This window comes from Diplotaxodon limnothrissa, linkage group LG1 (assembly GCF_057381915.1).
Source record: "Diplotaxodon limnothrissa isolate DT_005_m linkage group LG1, D_limnothrissa_male_GT1.1, whole genome shotgun sequence".
Taxonomy (NCBI): Eukaryota; Metazoa; Chordata; class Actinopteri; order Cichliformes; family Cichlidae; genus Diplotaxodon; species Diplotaxodon limnothrissa.
Window position 1 is genome coordinate 42,385,832 of NC_140596.1, and position 11,336 is coordinate 42,397,167.

General features: G+C 40.6%; 1 protein-coding gene across 3 annotated transcripts in view; it reads right to left on the bottom strand.

Moving 5' to 3' along the window:
• Positions 1-725: 725 nt before the first annotated feature.
• Positions 726-11,336, bottom strand: part of arnt2 (aryl-hydrocarbon receptor nuclear translocator 2) — a 66,730-nt gene continuing 56,119 nt past the window's right edge. For all 3 annotated transcript variants that reach the window (XM_085350610.1, XM_085350601.1, XM_085350619.1), the window contains exons 17-19: positions 11,075-11,225; positions 2,682-2,827; positions 726-2,517 (exon numbers count right to left, since the gene is read on the bottom strand). In XM_085350610.1, the coding sequence (XP_085206736.1) occupies positions 2,419-2,517; positions 2,682-2,827; positions 11,075-11,225 (396 nt within the window). In that variant the 3' untranslated portion in view covers positions 726-2,418. The remainder of the gene's footprint in view (positions 2,518-2,681; positions 2,828-11,074; positions 11,226-11,336) is intronic.

Genomic DNA, 11,336 nt, shown 5'->3' on the forward strand with positions numbered 1-11,336 from the left:
ACGCTCGGACCAGTGGCCGCCTCGGGTCTCTCCTCCTCCTGCCTCCGATCTCCCTCATCCACCTGCTGGCCTCCACCACTTGTTAATTTTACTGAATCTGAGGAAGCTCCGCGATGCCACCACCAAACATCTAGTTATTTTTACACACCGGCCAGCATCTGGCCAGTCCAACGCCTTTCATTGTTTATACCGTTACAAAAAAAAATAATAAAAAAAATCATTGGGCCACCGAGCAAATGCCCGGTATGCCCGATGGCCAGTCCAGCTATGGCCGTGCCATCAGTTAAGCCTTCGCACGCGTGCCCAGGGTTGCCGACCCCTGGTCCAGACTAATCTGTATTTCCGAGGCTAACTGTAAATTGTCCCATTTAGGATGTGGCTAAAAAGCAGAACCCAGCCCTACCTACAAATACAGAGGGAGATCTTCAAAGGGCGATCGACATGTTTATTTTTTGCAGTTCAGTTTTAGAGTATATGAAAATCTGTAAAGAGTTTTTAGGATAAAATTATTTAGTTAAGGGTTAGGAGCGAAGTGACTCCTGAGTAATGAAAGACGGAACCTCTAACAAAAGCCACATAACCAATAAGAATTTATTGTCACAAGCACAATTTGTTACACAAAAATTATGGGTCACATTTACACATTTTATACAGATCTAGAACTCAATGTACAATTAACCTACTAACTAAATACCAATAGTTAAATATGCACTCACATTGGACACGATATCATTAAAACCTACACAAAAATGTACTGTGTGAAAGTAACACGAGTCGACATAAAAATCACATTATTTACAACAACATAAAAAAAACAATAAAACCATCAATTTGAGATCTTTAGCAAAAGGATGTTTGAAGGTTCTCCCATCAGTCTGAGACATTATACAATCTAGCATGTAAAAGCTCCCCCACTACAAAGTTTTAGTCTCTTAATCGTTGAAAAGATTATAAAGTAATAAATTCAAGTAGCGAGAGCTGAAGAACACCGAATACACTAGTTTATACTGCGCTTTGCTAGGACGGTATGGCGGTTTTTCCCTTTTTAAAGCAGGCTGGTGTGATTAGCAGTTAGCTTCATGAAGTGCACTTCAAGCCTTAGCAACTTTCTGCAATGAGATTTTTGTAAAAAATTTAGTTTTATGTATACAGAGAATCCTTCTATGGGCGCATCAAGTTTTCTTTCTAGAGATTACGACATCACTACATATAGGGTAATACAAGAAAGTTGATGGAGAGAGCGTTTGCAGCATCAACCGGAGGTGAGCGTCTCATCTCCTGCTGCTGTTTGGCAGAGTTGGTAATGATGTGCAAGAGGCCATTTCAGACAGATGGAGGTGGACATCGTCAACCCTTTATGCAACCGGTGATTCTGCCATTTGTGTGGCACTGAGACATTTTCTCTGTCGTGTTGAGTAGTGATACATGGAAGCTATAACAGAACTGAGACAAACAGACCCAGTTAAGGTTACTGCTACGCTGGTGTAGAAACTCTGTCACCATTACACACCGTATAAAAGAGGACCACAGGCTCCGGATCTTAAACGCAGAGGCAGAGCAAAGATGCCAGACACTTGCATTTTTCCCCTAATAACCAACAGTCGGAGTGTCCACCTGATGACAAACTAAAGTGAGAATGCGTGGACGTCGAGGGGACAACGGCTTTCATTCCCCTTGATCTGTCAATTCAGCATAAACACTTCCCCTGTGAGATTCTGCTCTCAGTTAATAATTTCAAGTTATATCAAGCACAACAAGATGCTGATTTAGTAAATTATGGTCCTCACAAGAGTGAAAAAAGGAAGAAAAACGTGTCCTGGCCGATAACTTGTGGCTGACAAGCCAACAGGTATGCAGTGCACTCAAAATCAGACTGATGCTTTGCTTACTTACGGTTACAAAAAAGGGAAATGAGAAGAGTGCTGGGACTTTGCTAACCGAGTGTTATCGCAGTCCACTTTTTACAGTCTTCCACATGGATGCAGCTAAAGCTTGTGTCAGTAATGACCATTTACACACAAGTCTGTAAGATAGGAAGTATAAAATCTAATATAGTAGCAATCATTTCTGACAGGTGTACCTGTAATCTGCTTCTGCTAACACTAATTGCAGAAAGCAGTTTTAGACACTTTTTGAGAGCGAACCAAAAACAGTAATGTTCTTTACGCCTGACAGAGGCGCCTCTCTGCAGAGATGAGGTATGTGTATGTTCACTGGTACATACTGCAGATCCTGGAGCCTAACCAACAGTGCGCTGTACGTTTGTATGTGTGCAAATGACGATGTCCACCCAGACATTCATCGTGACTAACATGGCTGTGTTGGTGATTTAGCTATACAGAAAAACGAGACAGAACATGAGATAAATGCATACATCAGTCCAGTTCTGAGCAGGAGCAAGATGGAGAAAGGCGGATATTACTCAGAGAAGGGTGGGAACATCCCAAGATCAGCAAAGTCCTCGATGTTATAGTTGGCTGTTCCCTGGGTGGGATCTCCAGCCATGGGTAACATGTCCTGCAGAGACACACAGGGATGGAGAGTCAGAGGTTCGAGGTGTGCAGAGGACACGGCTCTTATCAGACATATTACATATCTGTGTACACTGGTCAGCAGCCAGCAGCTGGAAGGCTGACCAACTACACAGAGTCCAGCAGCAGGACAGTCTCCCTCAGCATTACCTGGAAGACTTCTGTCTGGCTAGGGTTGGGGTGTGTGTGCTGTTCCCCAGTCTGCTGGGAGTGATGCTGATTCTGCCACTGGGACCAGACCTCACTGGGGCGACCCTGGAACTGGGCTCCACTTTGACTGCTTTCACCGGACACATCTGAAAACACATTTATTTATTCGTGAAAACATTTCTGACAGATCCTTTGATGCACAAAGTATTTAGAATAGAATAGAATAATCCTTTAATTGTCCCACAAGGGGAAATTTGGGTGTAACAGCTGCAAGAAAGACACATATACAAACAAACAGGACACAGAACAGAAACATACACAATGTTTACATATTTACATCAAGGACAGTGGTTACCACAGACTCCTGTACCGTAATTAAATAAAATTCAATTAAATACAGATAAGAGGCAAACCCTGGTTATAGTGTGAATCGGTTGATAACATGTGCAAGTTACAGCGCAGATGTAAACATCTGTGTTTGTTGGAAGCAGTCTGACAGCTGCAGGGAGGAGGGACCTGCGGAAACGCTCCAGGATTTAATAATGGTAGAGAAGGCACTGACTTATTACAATATTTAATAAATCTTAAATCCAAGAAGAACTTCTTTGACATCATTTGATCGGGATTTGAAAACACCCTACTGTAAACGAACCACGGTTGGCTGTTCGGCTAAAACATCATTGTTTGATCAAATCTCTTGCTCAATATAATATAAATATATTTTAAAAAATCCAAACCCAACAAAGCTAAGCAGGTTAGGTTTGTCTTTTTTGGCCACATGCTAAGAACTCGAAGATGCAATCTTTTCAGATAAAGCTCATCTTAGTTTTAGTTTTCTTTGTTGAAAGATTTTTCATTCTAAAAAAGCCCGACCCAAACCCTGACCTATATGGGTGTTGAGAAATGCTGCCGTTGCCAGGAGTGTTATTGAAACTCGCCAACTATGCTGTTGTGATTTCAACAGAAAAAATAAAATAAATGAAACACAATTCTACAAGAAAGCAAAGAGATTTCCAACATGTAGTTACATTTTGTGTTTTAATCTAAAAACACCACCACACTCCATTTTAAGCCCTTCACCAACCTTATTCCACAGGGAGTCACAGTGCCCCCCCCCCCCCACAGGATGAGCAATGCATTTATTTTTCCTGATGTTTCTCCATAAGACACAGCTAATGTGTTTGGCCAGTTTTTTACTATTGCCCTAGAGCAGCACGTTAACAATGTTATAGAGACCAACGCAACAATTTCAGATAAATCTTTCAATTTTATTTATATAAAGTACTAAATCACAACGACAGCTGCCTCAAGGCGCACAAAGCTCCCATTACACCCTAAACAGATGGACTCGACATTAACACTGCTAACTACTGATGGGTAGTATTAATCAGGGCCGCATGTGGTGCGCTTGCCTCATAGGAAGAAGGTCCTAAGTTCGACTTCGCCACCTGGTGGGGTCTGTCTGTGTGGAGTTAGCATGTTCTCCCTGTGTTAGCGTGGGTTCAGTCCACAGTCCAAAGACATGCAGTTAGTGGGATAGCTTAACTAACCCTGACAAGGATAAATGGAAGAGACTGGATGATTGGATGGACAGGCTTAATCATACTGTGGCATTAACAGCAGTGGAATTAGAAGGAATGATTGTATTAGTGGATTTTAAAGAGACATTTGATGTGCAACTAAAATCAGACATTTTCCAATGAGGCGTGTTGCATCTACCAAAGATGGAAAATCGAGTCAGAGCTATGAAAGACAAACTGATTTATTCAGTATCTGATGTCAACTCTGAGTAACCTGCTGGACCAATAACTCTGGTCGATTTCAAAGTATTACCCAACTGCTATATTTTATGATGTATGCATTTAAAAATGTATTTTATTTAAACTGATATGGGGATGCTACATTCAGGTAGAGTACATTAGTGCAGTCTGTGCCTGCATGTGGTGGGGACATTGCAGGACTTTGCCCCTTTGGGAGTGTTTGGACCCGTTGATAAGGGTCAGACAAAGATGCGTTTAAAACACCAGTTAAACCCATAAACCCATTAACTGGAGCACACACAGCGACAGTTTATCATAAATGTGTAACGTATATACATCTATAACATATGCAACACTGACACCGTCACTGACTTCATGAACAGGTGCATGAGGTTAAGACAGTAAATCTTTTCCACTAGTACCTCCTTGGAAGGACTCGCCACGACTCTACTCTGATTGACTTGTTTTCCGTTACAATCCGGTACAACCTAACTGCGTTGCTGTCGTCATAGCAACGCGTATGAATGTCCCGCGACATGAACCCTACAAAAAAGGTGAACTTTAAGGACTTTGTGGCTTTTCTTCAGACTCGGGGGAACACGGCGTTTTTTTTGGAGCCATTTTCCTCGTGTCCAGGTTTCAAAGACGGTAGTTTAAATTTTAGTGAACAAGACGCTCTCAAGACTCATCGAGTGACGCTACCGACCGGCATGCAGTCTGATGACGTCACAGTTAGTAGCAGCTTGGATCGCTTGGAGCCCCGAGCGAGGTAGCAGATACTATGACCCTGGACAGATGGAAAACCCTGAAGACCGTGGCGCACCATGCTGAATCGATCTGAGTGGGTACTAATGGAAAAGGGGCTTAAACATGGAAGGTGCATGGAGTTAATTTGGCAATAGAGAGCACAAAAGATAATCTAATGTGCGTCTATTAAAAGACCATCAAGTGGGAGTTTTGAGCTTACTTGAGTCCAATAACTTTTACAATATACATAATGAGTCGGAGCAGCTGGATGTCTGTAACTGCACTGTAACTCTTGTGTTTTCCATGACCCTGTTAGCCAGCCATTAATGCTGTGTGAGGTGACCAATAAAATGAAATGACTGATGTTACAGTAGGTCCATTAAGTAAGAGTCGACCTCTGAGGACTTTCGGTCCTTGATGTCTAATCTACAACCTGTCACTTGATGCCATGTTGTAGATTACAGTTTGGGAAAGTTCCTTTCACTGTCCAAACTCTGCGTACACAATTTAAATTGAGCAGTCGTGTTCGGCAGTGGATAAGAAGGTAACGTAAGTATAACATTCAGTAACTTTACAGGAGTTCTGGTCAAACAGTTGCCTACTTATTGTATTCCAGCTGAATAGCTTTTTACATTTTTTTAAGAAACTTTAATTCAGAATAAAACCACTGGGCTCTACTTATGAACACTGTGAACATGATGAATGTCAAATATGCCCAAGAGCGTCTTTGTCATTGGAGACTTGAAGCCGAACAGTCATGTTGTAACCCTGACAGGCTAACCCATTAGTCAAACTGCCTACCTCGTGATTTAGACTAGTGTCACTAAGTCAGTCAGCAACTGATAAGAGTCACTGAGTAAAAACGGTGAAAACGTGCCAACATGACAAAGAAAGAGCTGCAGGGCTGCACCGAGGCCTAGTAGGAGATTAAAAAGGCTTTATTTACATTTTAGTATAGTTAAAGAACATGGAGTTGGAACTGGATAAACAATTACAACAGATCCTGTTTACAATTCTAGAGAAAAGATACAGAAACATGATCCCCGAAATGTTTCTAATTGAATGTATAATGCCAAAGATTACACATCCCATCAGCAGTCATCTCGCAACATGAAAAAAAAAAAGAAAATATAACAAAAAAAACCTGTACTTCACCTAATCTTCCAAAGAGAAACATGTCAAAATAATGTTTGTTTGTTCAGGACATTTCTATGAAGTATTACTAGTATTGCTTGTAAAGCAAACTATGTGATTCTGTGAAAATAATGCGATACAATGGGTTTTTTCATATCTTGTCACTTTAAATAATACAATCTATTATCAGCCCAGGTGAGCCAACATTTTACTTTTTTTTTGTGCTAATATTAAACCTTCATTTCTTGTACCCCACTTAGCCTGTTATTAGACTCTGGCTGCTCTATCACGGCAAAAACCTAATTCATAATTATTCCAGGAGGAAACAAGTGCTGCTAATGATTCTTTCACAGCTTTACTTATTGAAACCTTTTATGACTGGTTTCACTGGTGCCCGGCAGCCTCGCTCTGTCAGTGCGCCCCAGGGTGGCTGTGGCTACAATGTAGCTGCCATCACCAGTGTGTGAATGGGTGGATGACTGGATGTAGTGTAAAGCGCTTTGGGGTCCACAGGGACTGAGTAAAGCGCTATACAAATACAGGCCATTTACCATTTTTGGTTTCATCTCAAAAGGATCAGTTCTGGTTATCTAAGCTCCAATAAACAGTGTAAATTTGGGCTTATACAGAAAGGTGAATTAAAGAAAGGCGGTGTGCTTAAACAACTAGAATAAAAGGGAAGATCTTACCCGTTTAAAAAAAATACAAGATAGTAATTTACTGAAAAACTGGTCGATGCATTGCCATATCAAATGTTGTATACTTTAACCTTCTGGAGTCCAGGGTATAATTGGCCGTTTTTGACTACTTTTGATTTTACCTCTATATTTCACCTTTAAAATATGTTTTTCTTGCCTTGTTTGGTATAATTATTTTCACCACAACCTCAAATATCTGAAATTTGAGTTATTTTTTCATTTTGGTATACTATATTAGCACAGTTGATCTAAATTCAGACAAAAAATTCAAAATCTGAGTAGAAAAAAGTTCTATTTTTTACTGTAAAACCCACAAACATGTTTAACGAATGATTTTCATAACTTGGAATGCAAATAGAAATTGTACATTTCTAAAAATTATGCACAAGTTTTGCAAACAACAAAGTTATTTGGTACTATTAACCTAAAAATGCAGCCAAGGCCTCGGGCGTTTTTTACATAACCATTTAAATCTATTTACAGAACAATCAGCTGTGCTGCATCAAAGAAGAAGGCACACAAATTATTTGTGCCAGTCCAAAAATGTAGTTTGTGTTCAGTATAAGACAGAGGAGAACAGCACAGGCCTGAACCTGCAGGTCTGACAGCAGGAGGTGCATCCGTCCAGTTTTCCATGTGGGAACAGCGTTTACACTGGAATCTGCCTTTGACGGCTTTTTTAGAGCAAATGAGAAATTCAGCAGTCTAACTGACACACAATACAAGACAATAACTACACAACACACTAACTACAGCCTCCAAACACGCTGAACGTCACTAATGTCTCACATATGGAAACTCGCTCTCTCTCTCTTTCGCTCGCCCGCTTTCCGTCGCGGGTGTCACTCCTAAAATCTTCCCCTTCTCCCTAAACAACCAAATGTCACATGTTGCCTTATCATTTTTTTGATTGGCTGACATGTAAACTCTAACACCAATAGGGAAGGGGTGTTTTTTCTTTTTTCACTGGCAAGCGGAGAGTGTTTGCTAGCGATGTCTGTAGAAAACGCCGTTTTTACCGTCCTTCCCGCTGTAAACGCCACTGGTTTGTTCAGAAAAAACGTCGCGTGTATTTTTTAAATCATAACTCTGGTTTTACGTGGCCCATCGACACAATTCAAAAACTGGTATGTAGACTCTGACGTGCTGCATCTTGTAGCTGTGTCCTCTTAAATTGGTCATGTGATTTTGATGCGCCGGCGCGTCCGGCGACCCCAGAGGGTTAAAGATGCCAGTGTATTGCAGACTGCTGTCAACTGAGTTCTGTCTTCTTAGTCCTCCCAGTTTAAAATAATAATAATTAATAATCCTAGCTCTGCCTGCACCTGCTCAATTATAAGTTTAGGAAAATGCATCAATTTGTTGGAAAACATAATTACACATTAATGTGTTTTCAAAGAACGTCCACACGTTTCAGGCTTTGATGCAGCTACAATAATAATAATACAATATTAATAGACCTACAGATTCTTATTAAACACTGCAAACACCACAAAACATCTCAGCATGGAAAAAGCTCAGGAAACCAGAACTTCATTGAAACCAAAAAATGATTTCATAGCTCCCACACACAGATGCAGCTCTGCTGTGTTATTCTTCTCACTTTTAAAGTGGCTTGTAAAAATACTGATGTCTATGAATGGTGGCTGTCAGACAGTCAGACATCAGTCTCCTCCTGTTCTGTCTGCTCTGCTTTCCCATCCATGTATTTACTTCAAAACCAGGAAACTGAATCTTAATTGAACTGAATATGGAAAATATAAGCCATGACAACCAATCATTGTTTTTTCTTGAAGTTGGTAATGCTTATCCATTATCTGTAATATACAGACCTTTTGTAGAATACATACAACATGATAAGCATTACTTGTAATTAACATGATAAATGGTAAACAGACTGTTTCCTATATTGTGCTTTTCTACTCTCCGGAGCACTCAAAGCGCTCTACACCTGTTCACACAAACGTTCTTCTTTTAGTGCTTTCTAGCTAACATTCATGCATGTTCATGCTCCCATGGATGCAGAAGATGCAACTTATCGTTAGTATCTTGCCCAAGGATACTTTGCATGCAGACTGGGGGAGCCGGGGATCGAACAGTAGATGATCTGCTCTACCTCCAGAGCTACAGCTCGCCCACGTTAAAAGATCATGCTAAGCTGAAGCTAAAACTACTTGTGGTGTAACTGCATGTAGCCTGTAGTGTTTTACACACATACAGTGGTGTGAAAAGGTCTTTGCCTCCTTCCTGACTGAAAATGGCACCAAGATCTGGATTATTATGTTTGGTTCATTATGGAAATGGTTATAAAGATTTATGCTTTCTTTTGAAATCTTAAAAGCAACTTTAATGATCGTACTTTCATCTCTATGTGCAAATGTTCCACAAAAAAGTTCCCCTCCGTCAGTAAAGACACTTTCAGACTGTCGGAGGCAGAATGACCTTTTTCTATATGTGTGTCAAAGAACCACGAGAGTTTGTGAAGCTTTTTAGGATGTTTTTTTATTTAGCTCCTGTTACACTGATAGTAAATACTTTTTCAACATAAGCATATGCTGGTTGTCTAGATACATGCTATAAAAAGTAGAAATACTGGTAAAACATTAGTGGCTTAATGTTTGAGCCTATTTGCTCATCAGGGTTAGAAACCTGAAAACATCCTTCAAACTAGGCCTCCAAAATACAGTAGAGGCTCAAACAGGATTATGACAGTATGAAAGGTTAAAATACAAAGTATTAGTTCACAGTAAGCCAGCTATTTCACTGAATGGAAAAAGCTGCTCCGATTTATTGAGAGCTCAAAGCTCTTCCTGCTACGAGCCACATTTTCCCTTTTCTCCATCCACACAGCTTTTTATTCCTCCAGCTGCTTCATCTACATTTACACATCTGGTTGAAGAAACACGTATGCTGACATGGAGAGGACAACTCCACAAACACACTAACGGTCCAGGACGTTGGAGCCAACATCACTTCACACGTCCTATTGGGAGAGGCGAACTATTGGAAACTACATGTGGGATATCTTTAGCACTGAATAATGGAATATAAGTCTTTCCTGTGATTACCTCAAACCCTCCACTATTAGTGCAAATACAGTAATGACACACCTCCCAGACTCTGCTGGCATGTTAGTCTGTGAACACACTTTAACAAGGTTCAGTCACAACAAGCACAAACAGGACTCCTGAGTTTATAACGTAAGGTCCTGTATGGGAGAAGCTGTCTGACTTTATCATTTGTAAGGATATTAGCTGTCACAAAGAAGCATTGCAGCCTCTCTAACACACTTTCTTTCTTTAGCAGCTCCACTGTGCAGACAAGTCTTTTTTCTTGAAGATGCAAATTTTTTTCTTTGCTACATGAATCATTATAACTGTTACCTTCAAGCATTTCCACTCCACAGAAATTACACAACTGAACTCCTTCTCTCACCCCAACCAATCACAGCAGATGGCCCCGCCCCTCCCTGAGCCTGGTTCTGCCGCAGGTTTCTTCCTGTTAAAAGGGAGTTTTTCCTTCCCACTGTCGCCAAAGTGCTGCTCATAGGGGGTCATATGATTGTTGGGTTTTCTCTGTATCTATGAAGCACCTTGAGGCGACTTGTTGTGATTTGGCGCTATATGAATAGAATTGAATTGAACTGTACAGTCGATTCACTTCTGCATTCTATTTTTCGAATGCTTTCAATGCTGAAATGAATTTTCAGACAACATCATTTTAATAGGAAGAAAAACCTTTTGACTCAGTCTGGGATTAAGTGAAGATTCATACTGTTATTTAAATACTCTGTGAAATAGTCACTAATCATCACTTAATAACAAGTCAATCATTTGAAGAAAGTAACAACGAACTTTTATGTTGTCCTTTGACAGATGGTGGACTGTGGAAACTCGCTTGTTATGCAGCTCGTGTGTGGGGAGGATGGAAATCATGTAACAGTGGGCTGTACCTTTATTTGTACCACATGACAGGATGTGAACATGCCAGTAAAGACCAAGTTATACATGTAAACAGAACACAATGAGAATAAGAGGCAAACAGACGTGCTTACCAAAAGCTGTGCTGCGGTTTGTCAGTCCTGAGTAGGCATTGCCGCTGGGGGAGGAAGTGGCCGGGGAGGACAGCGGACTGTAGGAGGCTGGATCAGTCTGGTAGCTGTGGCCAGAACCAATACCAAAAGGACTGGACTGGGCTTTACTGGACTTTAGAACAAAGACAGTGGTTAAAATCCACCTAAACGTAATAATAATTTTCTCACATATCAAACCAGCATATTAAGCTCATAGCTCTTTGCACATAAATCTATTTAACGC